Raw genomic sequence first — 18,229 nt, 5'->3', positions numbered from 1 at the left:
TCCCTTGTTGCAACCGTCCCCACTTCGCCTAATCCTGATAAAAAAATAATTTATTTGGGATTTCGTTTTAGGTCTGTTTAGGCTCCATACAAAAGTTGTTTTAGACAATTCTGTATTGTGACGAATGGAATCCTTGTATTTGTTATTTATTAATTTTAGCATTATGATAGGCACAGAAACGCGGCGTATGAATCCATAAAACATTCACAGTTTGTTTTATGAATACATGGCCCCATGTATCCAGGATGATAAGAGACTTGCATTGTGGATAATCACATTCATGGCTTGAATTAATATTTATCTGTCTTTATGGTCTTTGTATATTCAAAAGCCAAAAATGTCATGTTAGGATGTAAATGTAACTGTCGGTGTTTGGGTGCAGACAGACAGAAGGACGGACAGACAGACAGGTGAGGGTCTGTGCGTTTTTTTTAGTTTGTGACAGATCTACAGGACACTCTGTCAGCGGACAGAACAAATACTGTAACATACAGGCCTCCTCTTTAACCAAATGGGCCCGGGTTCCTGACTCTGTGAAAGAAAGCACCCACATCCACTAACCCTGATATCTGACCTTTGACTTCTCTGTGGCTGAGGAAACGAATTTCTTCACTGACAAAAATATTGATGTTTATGCAATGATGTTTGTTGGGCCAAGCCCCAAAAACAAGCTAAATATTGTTTCTTATAAGGTAAAAAAGCGGCTGAAAGTAATGAGAGTGCACATGATGTTTGGCTGTTCTTATTTTGTGCATTTTTAGTGCATTACGATCAGCAACATCAGCAACTGTTTTGTTCAACATAATAAAACCAAAAAATGTTGTAAGGCTGCATTTTTTCTCATAGACAGTCATCCTGCAAACATATCTTTTATATACCAATGTAACACTGGATACAATGCTTCATTTATGGTTTGTTTACTTTGCTATTAATACACTTTTTGTTGTTGTTGCTTGCTGATTTATGTCATTTTGGAGGCTGCAGTTTGTGACGCTGTAGCTGGTATTGAGTTATACTGGGAGGAGGAATATTTAGTCTGCTCTCAGTGATATAAATGGAACCAGGAGATAATAACAATAAATATCTCATTCTTTGTTTCTATTGTAAGTGATGATTACATAACAGTCCTGGCACAGAACCAATGAGTGCATTTGAGAGGGGCAGTTTAATGTCAAACTGAAACGTTTGTACACTTCTTGGGGTAAATAAAAACTCTCTGTGGATTTATCTGCCTGCTCTACAATGTTGAGATCCTTCTTAGACCAAAACAGATCCTCACAAAATAGCCTTGAAGAAATCATTCAGACTTCCCATTATGTTAGAAATCGCTAGAACCTCTGGGGTTTTTATTGTGTTATGTGAAGAATCCTTGTGAGTTCAGATGTTTGTGTGAACTGGTGGGAGGCATTTGCTCTGTGCCAGCTGGATCTTATCAGGAGGCCGAGAGCTCTGACCAGCCGGACAGCGAACCACGCCGCACACAAACTGAAGATGTTTTAATCCAGTTGTGAGTGTTTGAATACATGAGCACGACAAATGAGTGTTTACAGCCTGTTTTGGTATTTTCCACTAGTTTTATTCCTGTGGAGTTGTACAGACAATCGTTTTCAGAATTTTAACCAATTAAAAGGGAAAAAGAGAAAAATAAAACATTAGTGTAAAAAAAAAAAAATACTCTACTCAAAACTCTTATAAAGTTGAAGTGTGTGTGTGTTACAGTATCTGTGCATTTAGGCATTAGTAGTACTAGTGGTAGTAGTATATAAAGTTTAGTGAAATGTATGTGTTTATGTATGGATTTATTTTGGTGTCTCTATATACTGTCTTTCTCCTTGTTTTATTGTTTTACAGTTCAATTCTTCATCTGTTGATCTTGTAGCTCTGCTCTGATTCAATAGTGTTTTAGTTTTTTTCCTCTTTTACCAATTTGTTCTTTTTATCGTCTTATTGTGAAGCAACACCTGTTCCGAAAATTAATAAAGTTTGTTATTTTTTTTATAAATTCCAATTTCACAAGATTAGTTTTTCATTTCAATATCCATTTCATTTTCTTTTGAACATTTCATGATTTCTGATTATGCTTTGGTCAAATATTAAAGTAGTCATTTATTTACAATTTTCTTTTTAATATATAAAAACATTATCCTCAATTAAGATGTATTGCCTTTTGGAGGGAGGAGGGATATCTGCTGAACTCCTGCTGCTGGTTGCTCAGTTCACCTTGAATGGTTTCATGCTCTTACTTAGTGTAATGGAGCCTTTTTGAACATTGAAATGTGAGGTTACAAGGCTCTTGAAAGTTAGCCATGCATCTGTTTTCTGTTTTAATATCTAAGTCATACAGAGTTTTGACCTTAACTGCAGCAACTAATGGAGGAGAATGACTTTGGCTGACGTCCAGTCTCCTGATAACGGCCAGACACTCAAGAAACAAGATACGCCTCAAGGGAGAGTTTCTCTTGTAAATATCTGAGCTAACAAGATCTGGTGGTAAACTGTTTTGTCTAAAACGTACGTGGGTTGCATCGGCTGTAAATTCCCATCTCTATTTTAGGAAGCAGACTTTTGTAGCACAATAGGACTTTAAATTGATCTCTGTGTATCTGATTGAGTAAAAGACATCAACGACACTCACGTGTACAGCAGATGATCATATCAATACTTACTGCATATTTAAAGGACAGGTTGTATTCTCTGTCGTTGGCACGGAGTTTCCTCTCCAGCTCTGATATGAAAAGACAGAAATGAGTATCATTAATTTATATGAACTTATGAGCATTTATTGATCATGGTCTAAAGTTTTCTATAATAGAAGATTTTTTCCAAAGCACATCACAGTACAGATCTATGACAGGAACTGAATCCCCAAATCCAGCAGCGGTAGAACACGTAGCCTTAGCATATGTTACACTCATTTCAAGTATCTCATTAGACAGTATATTTGACTTTGTATAGGCATCTTAAGTTTCACTTTTTTTGAGAGGAAAAAATGTTTTGGTATTTACTTTGACTACTGAAAAATGTGTGAAAGTCAGACAGAAAATCACCTAATGAATGTGATAAATATAGAAAAATTAAGAAAAACCTGACTGTCACTGTTACTGTCTTAGCAGGAATAAACAAAAATATCAACAGACTTAACCAAAAAGGCAAAGATGGAATACATGTACAGATGGATCTGAACCAAACTGCAATTTTGAAAGGCTACTGCCAATTAAAGGAGCTATTTGCTATTTATTTAAGTTTTCTCTGCCCCTGAAGCTGGTTTCTTGATGGGAGTGGGAGCTTCAGCCATTGTTACCTTTATAATTTAAGAGGTTATAATACGCCCTCTGAGCAGCGCTATGTCCAGACTGGAGGCTACAGTGAGTCGCTATCAGAAAGAGACGGGCCTGGGCTAACTGGTTAGCATGCTAACTTCAGCAGAAAAAAAGAAAAGACGCGATAGAGGCAAGAGTTGACATTTGCGTTGCTTTCCAGCGCTGCAGACAGCTCTTGGTGACTAAAGGAATAAGTTTGATGCTGAACTCACAACGTTTCTTCACACACTGTGTGGGTTGAGTATATGTTACTTAGTCACTTTTCCTGGGTAAACACATGATATATATAAAAGGCTGCTAGAGATAGTATGTAATTTGTATTTTCCTGCATTTTTAAGCTGTTAGCCTCGTTTACCGTCCTCTTGAAGCAGGAAACCATAGTCAGCAGTTTGACATACTGGGTGTCAACCTGTCATTAAGGTCTCCTCAGTCACTGCTGTGGAGCTTTTCATCGTATAACACTATCTTCCGCTTTAGATGCAGTTTTCATAGAAATGTTTCTGAGCTCTTAAAAAAAAAAAAAAAGTAACTTCATAAATATAAAATTTAATAACTTGAATAACTTTATTTTTATTTAATAACTTTAAGGAGTGTAATGTGCTGAGGAAAAGTGTTTTTTCTCAAGCTTATGTTGTACTTGACCCAAAAAAATGACCCATTGTAATTTTAATATTTTATAAAATGGCAAAAGTCGAAATTACAGAAGCTAAACATCATGACATATTATGAGAGTCCATCTGGTCAAGGCTTACCTCTCTCTTTCTTCCTGACACAGTCCAGACCAAAGAAAGACATCTTCTCTTCCTCCTGCTGCTATCTATCCATCATACCAGTCTGTGAATAAAAGGGAGGAGGCTGTTACACTGCAGCTGAACAGAGGATAAATTCAAGTCACATGCCTGTTATGGCTAAAACCAACACACACACATCACAATGTTCCAGTCAAACATCACCTTTCTCCTGACTGAGTGTTGCTGTTAATGTGAGAATCACTGCACGTCTGCCAGCTGCCATCAGGGCACTTTCCATAATGTGCTCTATGAGGTAATCCTCCCTCAGCTGTACAGTTTTTAAGGTTAACTAACTAAGGTTAAAGCAGGTTTGTATTGAGGGTTTCCCCAGCTGATTCTAACTGGAAAAGCTTTTGAGACCATGAGGAGATGAGATCTCTATATAATCTAAACGGTAAAGGGAGCTACACTGTGATGGGAAATGGTGAGCGTATAGGGAACAAGCTGAACAAACAGGCAGAGAATTCATTTAAAAAAGAGGCGAGGAGGAGGGAAGGCCTCAACATTGTTTGACAGCCCAGTGTTTGTTTGCTGCACGACATGAGTGTTGTGAGACAGAGAGGGAGAGTTTCACTTCCCTCTTCCTCACTAAAGCTCTTACTCCAGGTTTGCATCAGCCATCAAGTGTCTTAATGTTTTTCCCATGTAGGGCAGCGTGACTCAGAGGGAGGCTCCCCTCTCAGGCCAGATCGTCCACTCATTCAGCTATCTACTTGTTCGATCATCTAGGAGCCCGGACGGTCTGAGGGCACAGCAGAGAGCCAGGTCTGGGTCTGGTACGCCACTGTTACTCAAGAGGCCTCTTTCTTATGGCCTCTGACACACCAGGCCAACAGTCATCAGTAGTCACCTGGGGTTTTTGCAGTGCAGCATGACCTTTATTCACAAGTTCACATCACAGGGCATCGTGGTATGCATGGTAAGCATGGTAGCCACCCCCTAATGCATACCCTGCTTTATTGTCTATTCTCCTTCAAATGGGAGCATAATTTTAAACAATAGTGACTGAGACCATAAACTCATTAGTTGGACATTTACTGAGGTAATGAATCAGGTGAGAAGTCATGTTCCCATGACTTCTTTTAGCAACCAGTGGAGTCATCGAAAAAAATACCTCATTATATTGCAAAAAGGAACAATTTCCTGTTATGATAAGAAACTGAGCGGATTTCTCACCATCTTCCCACCTATTTCAGTAATAGCTTTTCATCATTTTCATTTTTCTATTTTTTTCCCAACATGATTATTGGTGATACATTGATTAGGTCTGCAATTAACCATCATTTTCATTATCAATCATTTATCAGCCTGTTAGACAGTCAGTTATTTTCTCCATTATTTGAGTAATTGTTTGGTCAACAAAACATCACAAAGCATTAGATTTTTCTTGATTTGTCTGAGCAACAGTCCAAAACCCCAAAAATATTTAGTGTATAATGATCACATCCTCACATTTAAGATTGTGGACCCATCGGATGGATTTTAGACAAACCAAGCCATATGAAGATGTCTCCTTGGTCTATGGGAAATTATAACCTGCATGTTTGATTATTTTCTCAACTCATAGGCTAAATGATCAATTGAAAAACCTGCTGCATGGTTAATCGATTATAGATGTAATCGTCAGTTGCAGCCCTGGACTTAACACTAATGTAATGCAATGATTCGCTGCTGCTAAACCTCACTTAACTGTGAGATGTATAATGACGCTATGATTCAGAAACACTGTGTGTATTCTTACTGAACCTCTTCATCTTGATTAAAACCAAAACTTCCCTCCCGGAAGACAGATAAGTGGAGTATTTTAGTGTGTTATGGCTGGAAGGTGTGTGTGTGTGTGTGTGTGTGTGTGTGTGTGTGTATGTGTGTGGAAATATGTGATTCCAAAAAATCAACGATGGGAAAATTGTACAAAAACCACAATATGTACAAAACATTCAGGGAAACGGAATTAATGAAGTACAAATGTGTTCATAAGGGAGGGGGACAGTGTGTTTGTGTGTGTGTGTGTGTGTGTGTGTGTTCCCAGACAGGAAGCGGTGGTTTTTGAGATTCCACCCCTCAGAGCTGGTTGCCAAGGTGACGTCAGCGTTGGAGCTATAAATATCAACACACGTGTATTCTGAAGAATGTGTGTGTTTTAACAGGAATCCCAAAGCTATGGAAAACCAGACACACACCATGCCATGACACGTGGGCCAGACTGTTGTGTGCTCATGTACCCCTGTTGTGTTTGCATGTTCCCGTCACACACTTACACGAGTGTATACAGACAGAAGACGCACACACACAAACACACGCACACACTTGTAAACGCCCACCACACATCCACTCTTTCAGAAAGTCCTGCCATAAAAACTCTAAAGCAAACAGTCCAGCTTTTCATTCACCGTGAAACTCCACTAAACAAACCAGCCAGTTTATTTCCACAGTGACCCAACACCGAGGAGGTCGAGGAGAAACTCACTACAGGCGTCGTGAAGATTTAACAAGGCTTTAGCGTTGAACGTCACACGGTGTGGACTGTCAAATGTTGGGGAGGTGTTTCTCTGTTTCACTCCCTTGGCTTCGTCAGACCCTGTGACTTTACTACAGCGCTGACACACCACACAGACCAGACTGGTTTCAGTAAATCAGCTGGAAGATGCTGGGAAGACAGACACAGCTCTAGAGTAAAGTGGAGGTTATTCTAGAAATCCACTGCCTGGGTTAGTAAGCTTCTCTCTTTTCCATACATGTGCAGCCTCAGTGGACCCCTTTACCCTTTTAATACATACATTGCCTGTGCTAATAACAAACGTAAACATCTGTAGTGGTTATTAAACATTTTCACTTTGTATATCTCAGCTGTCTCTTCTCAGCATAATGTGACCAGCAAGTGAAGCTTTTTACAACATTATTTCCACACAGTTTTTCCAGTTTTTAAAAAAAAATGAGATCCTGAGCAGAAGCCAAAGGAAAAGTTTTCACACTCTGGCACCTTCACTCTGAAAGGGTTATTTCACCATAAAAGACAATCAAATAACATCTCAAGGGAATCAACTTTCATTTGCAGAATTAAGGTCAATTCGTCCCCAAAAACTGGTGGTCCAATCTGATGCGATATAAAAGTAGCATAGTAAAACATTAGAAACCTAAAGGCATAATATACAAAACAAAACAACGGAGTATTTCAACTGAAAACTGATTTACTGGTCTTAATACAGGGAGTAATGTTATATATTAAAAATAAAACCCTATTTATTCAACTGACAATAACAGCTTACTTGTCATGCTAATAAGGCCACACTAATGCTGGGCCTTAGCCCCCCCCCCTCGTCCAAACGCCCTATTTTTCAGCACCTTGCAGCAAACTCTAATTAGGATAGTGTAAAGGACTCTGTGGCCGGATTTTGTCCATGATTATTAACAACTTCCCTTAAGCAACCAAAGCCAATTATTCATTGTATTATCAGTTAAGCTACAGCCTGATATTTACTGCGTCTGATGAGTACAGTGTCATCCAAAAAAACAACAACATTACAGCTGTTCTGTTGTATTTGGATGACATATTCCTTCACTACAATCAGAAGAGCCCCACTGTACATTACACCGAGCAGAGCAGTATTAACACAGTAGCACAGAGTGAGCTCAGCTACTCTCCAGATATAAAGCTGTCCTTAGTGCTGCTCCCCAGTGCTTATATACTTCAAGTGATCAAAATGGGAAATGCTTGTCTATACAAAAACACCTTATTTTACTGCTTAACCAAGTAGGTAAAGCTGTGACCCAGAAACATATCAAGCTCTGAGTTGCAATTTAGAATGATGACGAGGATGCAGCAATTTGAGGCTGATCAAGTTTGAAATCTAGTGTTGCTGGTAGAGCTGTTTGTCCAGTAAGCCCGGCGCTGTCTCTCCACTTTGTGGCACAAAGTAATCTGACAGTTTTCTGGAAAAGTCTCACTCAGTGTCTCAAAGAAAGACGTCTTGGACCAAACATTTCTGCCCAGTACCACAGCCTTTCTTCATGTTCACTGCTTAAAGGATCAAACCAATGTTTTAGCTCTTTAATCGTAAATTACACGTACAGTGCTTTACATTTTTTTGCAGACCATTTTCAATCACAGGCTACAGAGTTAAAAAAAAAAAAAAAAAAAAAAGGCAAATTAATAAGCAGCTATTTTGATCATTTTAAAGCCCAAAAGACAGAAGACGCTCTGGTTGCAGCTTCTCAAGTGTGAGAATTTGCTGCGTTTCTCTGTTTTATATCACTGTAAACTGAATATGTTTGGATTTTAGACTGTTCGGCAGACAACAAATAAGATGTCAACAAGGACTCTAAGAAAAAGGACTGCAGATTAATGAATGATAATCAAAATAATCATGAGTTGCATCCCTAGACGGGTTACACAAGTTTAAGATTGATTTTCATCTTTGGAAGCCAATAGCTGCCTGGATGCTGAACCTTATCTAATGTCTATTTAAATTCATAAAACTTAGCAGCATCGAGTGCAAAATGGTTATCTGTGATGAAACATACGAGTGATTTGTAATGAATGAAATAAAATTCACTCTGTAAACAAAGTCTTTAACTAGCAAAAACTTCATCAGGTAAATTATCCTTAAAAAAGATGATGAACTTTGGAATAAACTACATCAATACTCCTCCCAGATATGCTATATGTGGTGTTCAAGTAGGTCATAAGATACTAACAGTCACATTTGGTTTTAAACCACAGTGGAAAAAAAAAAAAACGTGAGTGGAGGTGAGGTTCAATCAGAAAATGGTGTGGTCTCACTTGAACCGCTTTTACCAATGATGTTTGGCAACGTCCTACTTTTCTGTCTGGTTTCTTGTAACGAATGACACACACACACACACACAAAAGCTTTCTCTTTGCCATTTAAAAAATACTCTTTAAAGTGCAGGCAACAAACACTGGAATTAATGTTATTCCAGCCAAACAAAGGTGGGTAACTGTATCCTGGTGTCACAGTCACCTGTGACTGGCTTCACAGGTCAGAGGTCACACAGATGAATGGGTGTCTTGTCTGATCGGTGATCTCCGGTTTCTCAACTGAACAGTGCTCTATTATCAAAACTGACTGCTGCTGCAGCTGAAAGAAAGACCTTTTTACTCCTGTGTGTGTGTGTGTGTGTGTGTGTGTGTGTGTGTAGACAGGTGCCTGTGTCTTTCAATGGCTGAACGACCATATTGTGTTTGTCTGGTTTAAAAAGGATGGAAAAGGAGGTTTTAACACTCTTTAACGCTTACTTTAGCAATAGCAGTAAAGCTGCAAAAAAATACTGATTAATTGATCAGTTGATTGACAAAAAATGGCCAAACCATAAAACTGTCATTATTACGTATCAGGCTATAATGTGTTATTTAGCAAGCTTTAGATGTACTGATAGATCTGAAGGGAGCCAGGCTAGCCATTTCCCCCTGCTTCCACTCTTTATGCTAAGCTACGCTAATCTCCTCCCAGCTTCAGCTTTATACTTTACAAAACTAAACTATCTCCAACTTCACACTGGTCCAATGAAATATCTGAGAGAGATCTTTAACTGCAGATCAGTCAAATAACCAGAAAATATTTTGATGATTAAGCCTCAATCATTCTTAACATCTTAAATATTTCGTCTTCATTGAACTGTGCAGCCTTAAATATCACAGAGTCTTGGCTCTGAATATTTCACTCAGTGTAAACATCACACAGCTGGAACAAGCTGATACAGACTGTCGGAGGGTGAGGAAAAGTACAATACTAAGCTACTTTCTGTCTCCATTCAAACGTACTGTGGTCCAGTTCCACCTGCAGATCCCAGCTTCAGTCCAACAGGCCTCAGAAACTTGGAAATGTGCAGATTTACTGCTCTTATTAAAAATGAAGTAAGTGCAATGAAGCACACACCACACCTCCCTCAGAAAGAGAACGAAAAGAGCTCTGTACTCACGGGGATGAAGTGAATGTTGTGTTGGACTTGAACAAAGCCACAACTACTTCAAACTACTGGGGAGTTGTATAAAAGTTTGTGTAAATCAGCCAATCAGACAAGAACCTACAGTTTCCTCTCTCTCTCTCTCTCTCTCTCTATGTACGTGTGTGTGTGTGTGTGTGTGTGTGTGTGTGTGTGTGTGTGTGTGTGTGCGTTTTGTCTAATGAGGTCTATTGTCAAAGAGGAAGAGAACAAGGTAGAGGGATCTCTCTCTCTCTCTCTCTCCAACATTAAGGCCTTCTCAGGCTACAACCATTAGGGTATATGTGTTAAGGTATAACAGGCTCCTGGGCACAAACATGGACTCGGCCTCCCAACCCTCCAACACAAGAGCAAGACCCCCAGGCTGAGCCAGATACAGACTGACTATATCTTGTTGTGTTGCTATTGCATCTCTTTGTGGTCATTTTATGTCTGAAGTTGTTTTGAATCTCTTTACAGTCATTTTGTTTCCCTGTGTAACCGTCGTGCATCACTTTGTGGTTGTTTTGCATTTCCTTATGGTCATTTTGCTTTTCTTTGTGAGCAGCTTACGTCTTTCTGAGCTTTGTAACTTTCCAACAAGATGTGTTAACAGTCATTTCAAGCAGAGGCTCTGGCCCACAGGGCCCCTGACCCCTTAGGCCCCTGGGCCTGTGCCAGATAGACCTGTTCAATAATCCATCGATGATTAAAGGAACCACAGAAAGTTCCCTGTAGGAGCTCCGTCATAAACCACCCCCAAACTCTAACGGTTTGAAACTCAGAAGAAACCTGAGGATAAAAACTCTCGGTCTCAATCCACCAGCCTAAGTCCTCTGTTGCATCTCTATCAACAGGTACTTGTCTAATCAGGCTGCGAGCTAATAATAGCTCCCACACACTCCGAATGTTTCAGAACAACTGGACTCTAAGCAGTAAAGTCACCCACAGAAGGAAGTAGAGCTCCAATGATCAGTCAGTGGATCAATTAGTCGGTCAACAGAACATTTTCTGCAACTGGTTTGATGATCAGTGATCATTTAAACCTTTTTATAGCAAATGTCAAACAATTTGATGCTTTTGTCTTTCATTACAATAAATTACGTTATTTACTTATTTTTGGGGTAATTGACTATTGTTTGGACAAAACAAGACATTTAATCAGAAAATCGTGACTATTTTTTTCTCTGTTTTCTGACAAACAATCAATCAATTAATCAAAAAGAAAGTAAGAAAGACTTGTTTCACCTTCACCATCATTGTGTCGATCCTTCAAGAACTTCCCTGTCAGCTCCTCTCCGTTCATCACACAGTACATCCTGTATTGTTACTGAATACATCAGATCATTTGCCAAAACAGTTAATGTCCTCACACAAAGGGAGGTGGGGGACGAAATATTGCACAGCAGCACAAAATCAAAACTCGGCCTGAAACACCTGGATGAAAACTTTCAAGTCGATAATACAAGTTTAGCATCTGGCCAAAAGTCTTGAAAAGCAAACCTCCCTGTTGTGTGAAAGCTGCACCGGTTGATTACGCAAACACTTCAAATTTGCACCTGTGTTGTTTCACCATGTCTGTCCTCAGATTTCAGCCCAGAAATCTGTTACAGTGACTCAACAATCGCAGGATGCAGCAGTGACAACGCATTCTTGCTAACTGCTAACGGCAACTTCAGAGCTCGTGTGCCATTAAAAGGTGGCTGTGAGGCAACTCGGAGGAAATCTGAAACAATGTTTGCAGACAAACATCCATCTTTTATGCAGCTACTCAAACATGCATGGCTTAATGAAAGAGGGAAGCCATCTCAAAGCCATTCACACAATCCACTGTGTACTTCAGCTGTAATTACAAATCAAAGATCCAGTGTCAAGAGTCAATTTCCTACACAATATTTCAACACAGATTTACCCTTTTGCCCTTGACATTGTGGTGTCATATGCGATTACGTCTGAATACTTAAGTGGTGATGAATCAACAATCTGAGGGAGAAATCCAAACTACGTCCCACACAGCAGCAGGTGAGCACTTGATATGAAGATAACATGGTTCATCAACACAGAGCAGCTGTGTGTTCAGAAGAAACATGAAGTAAACCAGAGGTGGCGAGATTTCATACAAGGTCTGTGGGAAAGTGGTGCAAGCTGCAGCGGAGATGTGTCTGTGGACGTTACTGTGTTTCATTTTGGATTAAAAGAAAATAAGACGGTAGACAATTCTTTCAAAGCCAAAGTTGACATATTAAAATGTCGTGTTTTGCCCAACGGACATTGAACTCAGCGAATAAATAAATAAATGCTAAAACAGGAAGGAGGATCTGGAGGAAAATAACAGAAGAGCTCCGGTTAGGTTCTAGGATCTGGAAGAGTATGAGCTGCACACATGCACAGAAATACACGTCTGTACTGAGTCGTTACTTTGGCTATTTGTGGAGAAAAAGCAAAAGCAAAAAAAAAAAAAAGAAGAAATATTCCAAACATGAGGAGCCATGTCCCTCTGTAAAGATGCTGCAGGTTTTGTGCAAGGTCACTTTAAAAAGGTGCTGCAGGGATTTCATCCATGTCTGTTACATCCTCAGGAATGAGTGAGGAGGCTGATCTGACTCTTTTGGTGTTTGAAAAACAAACTGATCAGCAACAGAGGGGAGAGACACAATGAATTCATCACTGCCTACTTTCTATGTGCTCATGGGCAAAGCACTTATGCAGTGAACTTTGAGAAGGCAAGCAGACTCAGAGTTTGACTGGTGAATTTTTGTAAGTTCCTGCACGTAATGTTATACTAATTAAAGGATGCATCTAGGTCATACATTACAGAAATGTGTAAGGTTTTCACTCCGTAGAGGGATTTCACCCACCCACAGTTCAAACACATGTGCACTGCAGCTCACACACTCTTATCTCGAGCTCGAGGTCTTTGGTCTGCGGTGTAGGTCTGCACAGCTGGAGTTGCTATAGGAAACCCACTTTTTGCAGAGTGATGCTAACTGTTGTTGACGGTCAACAAAGAAACTTTACATCGCTTCATGCCCTATCTTTAAATCTTTACCTCAACAACTAGTTCAGATAACCAGCTGACCACAAATGGTGCCTTTCTTCTGCGTCTGCGCAAGAGGAAACAGTCAGGAGTTGGTGTTCCTTATCGAAAAACACCGCGGAAAGACGTGAAAACACAAAAAGTTGCAGCTAGATCTGTAACTCAACACGGTGTTTACACTGAAGACATTTCAGGTCAAGTTTACGAGGACCATTACACAGCCTGTAAAACAGCTTGACTGATTAAAATGGAAAATAATTTATAGGTTGATGGCTGGAAAAGCTGCCACTGAAACACCTCCTGTGTAGACACAACATTTCTCTGTGCTCAGACAGAAGGAGAAGTGGATTTTACAGACACTGGGACCGCATAGACAAAAATTCACCCAGGACATATAATGCAGCACAAGCTGACACAAAAATGTCTCTGCAAAGAAAATCTCTGGGCATTATGAATCTGCTTCATGAACTTACAGAGGCCAAAGGAAAAAGGACCTGGAGAGAAATAACAGACAGAACAACAGGTTCAGGTGAAGTTAATATCAAAAGCTAATATCAAATTTTTAATATCAAATCCAGTAAAATGAGATCTGTGAACACTGCTGCACATTATGTTCTGCTCCACACTGTACAAAAGTAAAAGCCAGATTTGCTTCTGCAAAACAAACCACACACAGGTCAGCTGACTATGGAGAAGGTCAAACCTCAATTTTTTTTTTTTTTTTTTTTTGAATAACCAAAATGTATGTGAAGTATTGCAAAAATGTTGAGGCCCAAAAAGTGTCAGAGTCAATGAATCACCATTTTCAATTATTTCATTTGGGCAAAGTTCTTGTTCAGCTGTTTGTGTTGGTCCTCAATTAACATTTGAGAATTAAGACTGAAAAAAATTTACTGTTTTGGTGCGATACTAACACATAGTATTGAAAAACTTCCAAGGAGCAGTTTGTACCCAGACAGCTTCATCTTGCGAAGCAAATTTAAATCTATTGCAAACAGAACATCATCATCTGCAAAACTGATGAAGGTTAAATTAGGATAAATGAGGAACACTATTCTGAAATTCTGTTTAACAAAAAACTGAGCTTTTATGTCTCTAAAATATACAGGATTTGGATCATTAAATAGAAACTGAACAAGCATTGCAAATAAAAACCAAGGGTTAGCTATGCCTGCTATCCTTAGCATCCCTATCACGGATCATTAGTTTGTTCAGTCAGTTGGAGCAGGACTTAAATGGTGGATTTCATGGTGGAACTAATAATCCAATAACATTCATACAACTGAGCTAATCCACTTCCCACTGTGTTGCACCGTTTTCTGTGCCACTGAACCACAAAGACCATATTTGTTTTGGCTTGTTTGTTTTTCCACAAATTCAGAGCCTCAGCGAATAACCTCACTCATGAGAAGCTGATATACATTAACTTTATACACAGCAGCCACTGTAAAAACCATTTTTAAATGTAGTATATGAGAGGTTTTTTTTGTTTTATCTCATAAATTAAACATAAAATTCCTATGTCACGACAGAAATACCAATCATCATTTTAATTTAAACTCACAACTAAACCGACACATTATGTCCCTTATGTATTTATCCTGACTGTTTTATGACAGTCTTTTTGTTTTTGACACCGCCAGTGACAGATTATCATCATTTTTGAACTGCTTCTGTTTGCCAAGAAGAAAAAGCAGCCAGGCAGCCGTACTGCAGCCCGAACAGGGTCCTGACAACTGGTTAGTCATTTCCCACTTATCAGATTTCATTGTTCCTTGTACCAGTCAGTCATAATATGTTCAGCCGACCACAGGATCAGCATCAACCTAACTGACCAGCTTGAATAAAAGAACAGGGTTTTTTTCCATGTGGATTTCTGATTTCCTCTCTGCTTCTGACTGCGAGCGAAAGAGGAAGTTTACTGTGTTTTCTCTCTCATTTCTCTCTGAGTCATGACCGGGTGAATTATGCCTTTGAGAATATTTAGAAATCAACAGATTTTTGACTCTGATGCATGTGTGAATAGAGACTATACACAGGTGTAAGCGTAAACCTTTTTCCCCGCTGATGATGGACAGTAACAAAGCGACAATAAGAAAGTGAGATGCAGTTATGACACAAGGGCACAATACAGGATCGGCGCTTTGAGCAAGAGCCCGGAGCGTCGCACCGAAACGCCCAAACAATCGACCTCTGAATTATTCACCTGACCTCTCGGGCCACTAAGCCACCCCTCCTCTCATCTTACCTGATAACACCCTGACATTTTGATTGACCTTTTAAGGTTAATGATCTCATCCACGCACCATAAAGACTCCGTGCCACTCCGGCAGACGCTGCGACATGTCAGTCTAACAACGACTCACCTTCAAGCCGAGACACAAACTTGGATTTTGGCCCATGGTGAATTAATTGGGTGGGTGGACGTTATTGATCGAGATCAGATTCAAGGAATTACCTTACATGAGCCTTTCAGAGCTTGTCAGTGTCGACGTTCAGTTTAGAGGGAGCTGCGGTTTCTAATTTACAGCTGCTTGAGTTTTTCTGCCTCTAATACAAACACATGAAATCTGTCTCTACAACCTTTTGCTTCATTTTGCTCCTGGTTCTCCGATCACACCCACTGTCATCTCTCATTTTGAACATCCCCAGACTGAGTGCTGACCTCACACACGTTTGCCATATTTACTTTCTGTCTCTATTCTTGTTGTTTTTTTCCATTTGTTCATCCTTCTTCAGCAGCACAGATCTGGAGAAGTCGGCCCGTCTGTCTGTCGGTCCACAGCTTTGGTTCAGACTGAACTACAGTCCCAGTCAAACGTTTGGACCTGTATCTCAACAACTACTGGACGGATTAACATGAAACTTTCTGCAGACGTTCATGTCCTCCAGAGGATGAACCCTACTCCCTTACATGATTCCCTGACCTTTACACTAGCGCCGCCAGCAGGTCAAATTATCTCTCATCCTGTGAAATACCTCAGCCTCTTCTGGATGGATTGGCATAACATTTTTGTACATGAAATTTAAAACAAACATTCATGACTTTAGCATTTAGCTCAGTCACCACTGCAGCATGGCTGGAGACTCTTCTTCTCTTCTTTCTCTATTTCCATCCCATTTGTACCACTTTAATCTGAGAACTTCGTATCTGTTCTATTAGAAGATAGTTAATGGAATCACTGCTGAACGTTGGGTCACTCTTTGATCCGTAACATGGATTTTTAATTAGCTGACACATATAAAGTATTCCTGCAGCCTTATTATGATCATTTTATGTTCAGGGAGATGCTAGTTAATATAACAAGAGAGAAGGAGTGAGATACTCGAGCTTTATGAGCTACTGACACACTCAAACTGTAACATACTGTATATCAGTGACTAATAGTGGGAAAGTTACTCAACGTCAGTTTTTGACTATGGTTGTGTTTTTTGTACTGGTGTGTATGGGACTGCCGCTGGGGCCATGCGGACAGGGTAAGAAAGGTTAGGTGTCTTTTCTAAGTAAGTGACACTGCTAACGTGTCTGGATTAATATCAGTGGAAACAAATTACAGCCATAAGATGCCTGGTTTTAAATACCTGTTTCAAATTGTTTAAAAACTCAGCCCCTATAAAGACGTGTTCATGTCATGTTCTTGCTTTAAAAAGTGAAAAATGTAACTGATGATAACTTTATCTGTCCAGTTGTACCAGGACGATGCCAACATGTTATAGTACTGACAAAAACAAGAGACGATTCTGTCACAAAACAATTTGATTAATCGATTAGTTGATCTGCTATTTTGATAATCACCTCGATAATCCATTAGGTCAAGCGGAGAAACTCATGAAGCTGATTTTCTAACAGTTTATAGACCAAATGATTAATCACAACATAATGCTCGATCAAGATGAACCAATAATGAAAACAATCATTAGTTAATGATTTAAGATATTTCAGGGGCCCCAGACTTCTTTAGCAGGCCTCCGCCCTTGTATTGCAGAGCGGGCGCCTCCTTCTAGTCACAGCAGAGCATCATCAGGCTACTTTACTGTCTGGCCATGAATAGAAAGTTATCTGTATTATCACTAACACAGGACAAGAATGGGTTCTTCACTTCCTACTGCACAGTTTACTGACAACTACAGAGTGTGTAGTCACAGTCACAGTATCATCCTTATCATTATCTATATGATAACAGTTCAGTTACCTTTATTAATAAGACAGGAAACGAAACACTGACCAACCCTGCAGGGATCACACAGCATCACAAACACATCATTCAAAATAAAAGGCCACTTGAAGGTTGGTGAAAACTGTTGCCTGCTTGTCGGTTTACGCGCTCAGCACAGAAGTAACCCGCTGGTTGTTGTGGAAGAAGAAGAAGAAACAAAGTGCAGCTGAGGTTTTCCGTTTACCAAACCCAGCCTGGGCAGACTGCCTCTTTTCTCCTTTCACTCTTTTCCGTTACTTTCCTGGAGGAGGACTCCCCGGAGGGCAGCGCGGACAGCTTCCTGTTCGCCTGTCTGCCTTTCTCTCTTTCTCCTCCACCTCTTCTCTTTCTCCCCCGAAATCCATCTAAGCCTGTCAGCTTCACCTTGACCCCCCCCCACCCCCCTCCCCCCTCTTCACTCCCCCACGGAGGGTACAGGTACAGAGGCGCGGCGGCGGCGCGTCTTCTTACCGTGCGTCCTGGGTTCGTGCGCCGCGTCCGAGCCGCGATCCTTGGAATAAACAAGAGCCAAGAAACTCTCCCAACTCCGGGAAGAAACGGGCTCTACTGTTCTCCCTCCTGGCTTCCCACCACCCACCGCCTCTCCTCCTTCTACTACTCCACTCCCCTCCTCCAGTGTCTCCTCCCATCCCTCTCTCTCCACACCCACTCACGCCAGTTAAACTTCAACTCAGTTCATCCAAACGCGGAAACCCACTTCAGCATGAGGACTTCAGCATGAGGAGAGGCGAGATAACGGGCCGGTCATGTGACGAGCAGCGGCGGTGGTGAAGTCTGAAGCAACTGTGACCCCTGGGTGGTGAAAGAAAGTTTTCATTTTTACATGAAACCTCCAGTCTAAAGAAAGCTGGTGCTGTGGCGGGTTACACTGTGGAAAAAAACCCAACACAAAACAAAACAAAACAAAAAATAAAAAAACAC

At 40.3% G+C, this 18,229-nt stretch overlaps 1 protein-coding gene across 1 annotated transcript in view; it reads right to left on the bottom strand.

Moving 5' to 3' along the window:
• atp8b5a (ATPase phospholipid transporting 8B5a) overlaps positions 1-17,912 on the bottom strand; it is a 43,578-nt gene extending 25,666 nt beyond the window's left edge. Inside the window, exons 1-3 of the mRNA XM_071483798.1 lie at positions 17,759-17,912; positions 4,073-4,154; positions 2,667-2,725 (exon numbers count right to left, since the gene is read on the bottom strand). Coding sequence (XP_071339899.1) covers positions 2,667-2,725; positions 4,073-4,115 — 102 coding nt within the window. The 5' untranslated portion in view covers positions 4,116-4,154; positions 17,759-17,912. The remainder of the gene's footprint in view (positions 1-2,666; positions 2,726-4,072; positions 4,155-17,758) is intronic.
• Between the last annotated feature and the right edge of the window lie 317 nt (positions 17,913-18,229).

The sequence above is a fragment of the Trachinotus anak genome, unplaced genomic scaffold, assembly GCF_046630095.1.
Source record: "Trachinotus anak isolate AG129_WGS33_773 ecotype Australia unplaced genomic scaffold, CSIRO_AGI_Tana_v1 ptg000008l, whole genome shotgun sequence".
In the NCBI taxonomy this organism is placed as follows: Eukaryota; Metazoa; Chordata; class Actinopteri; order Carangiformes; family Carangidae; genus Trachinotus; species Trachinotus anak.
Note: the sequence above shows the minus strand (reverse complement) of the source record. Positions and strands in the feature narration are given on the sequence as shown.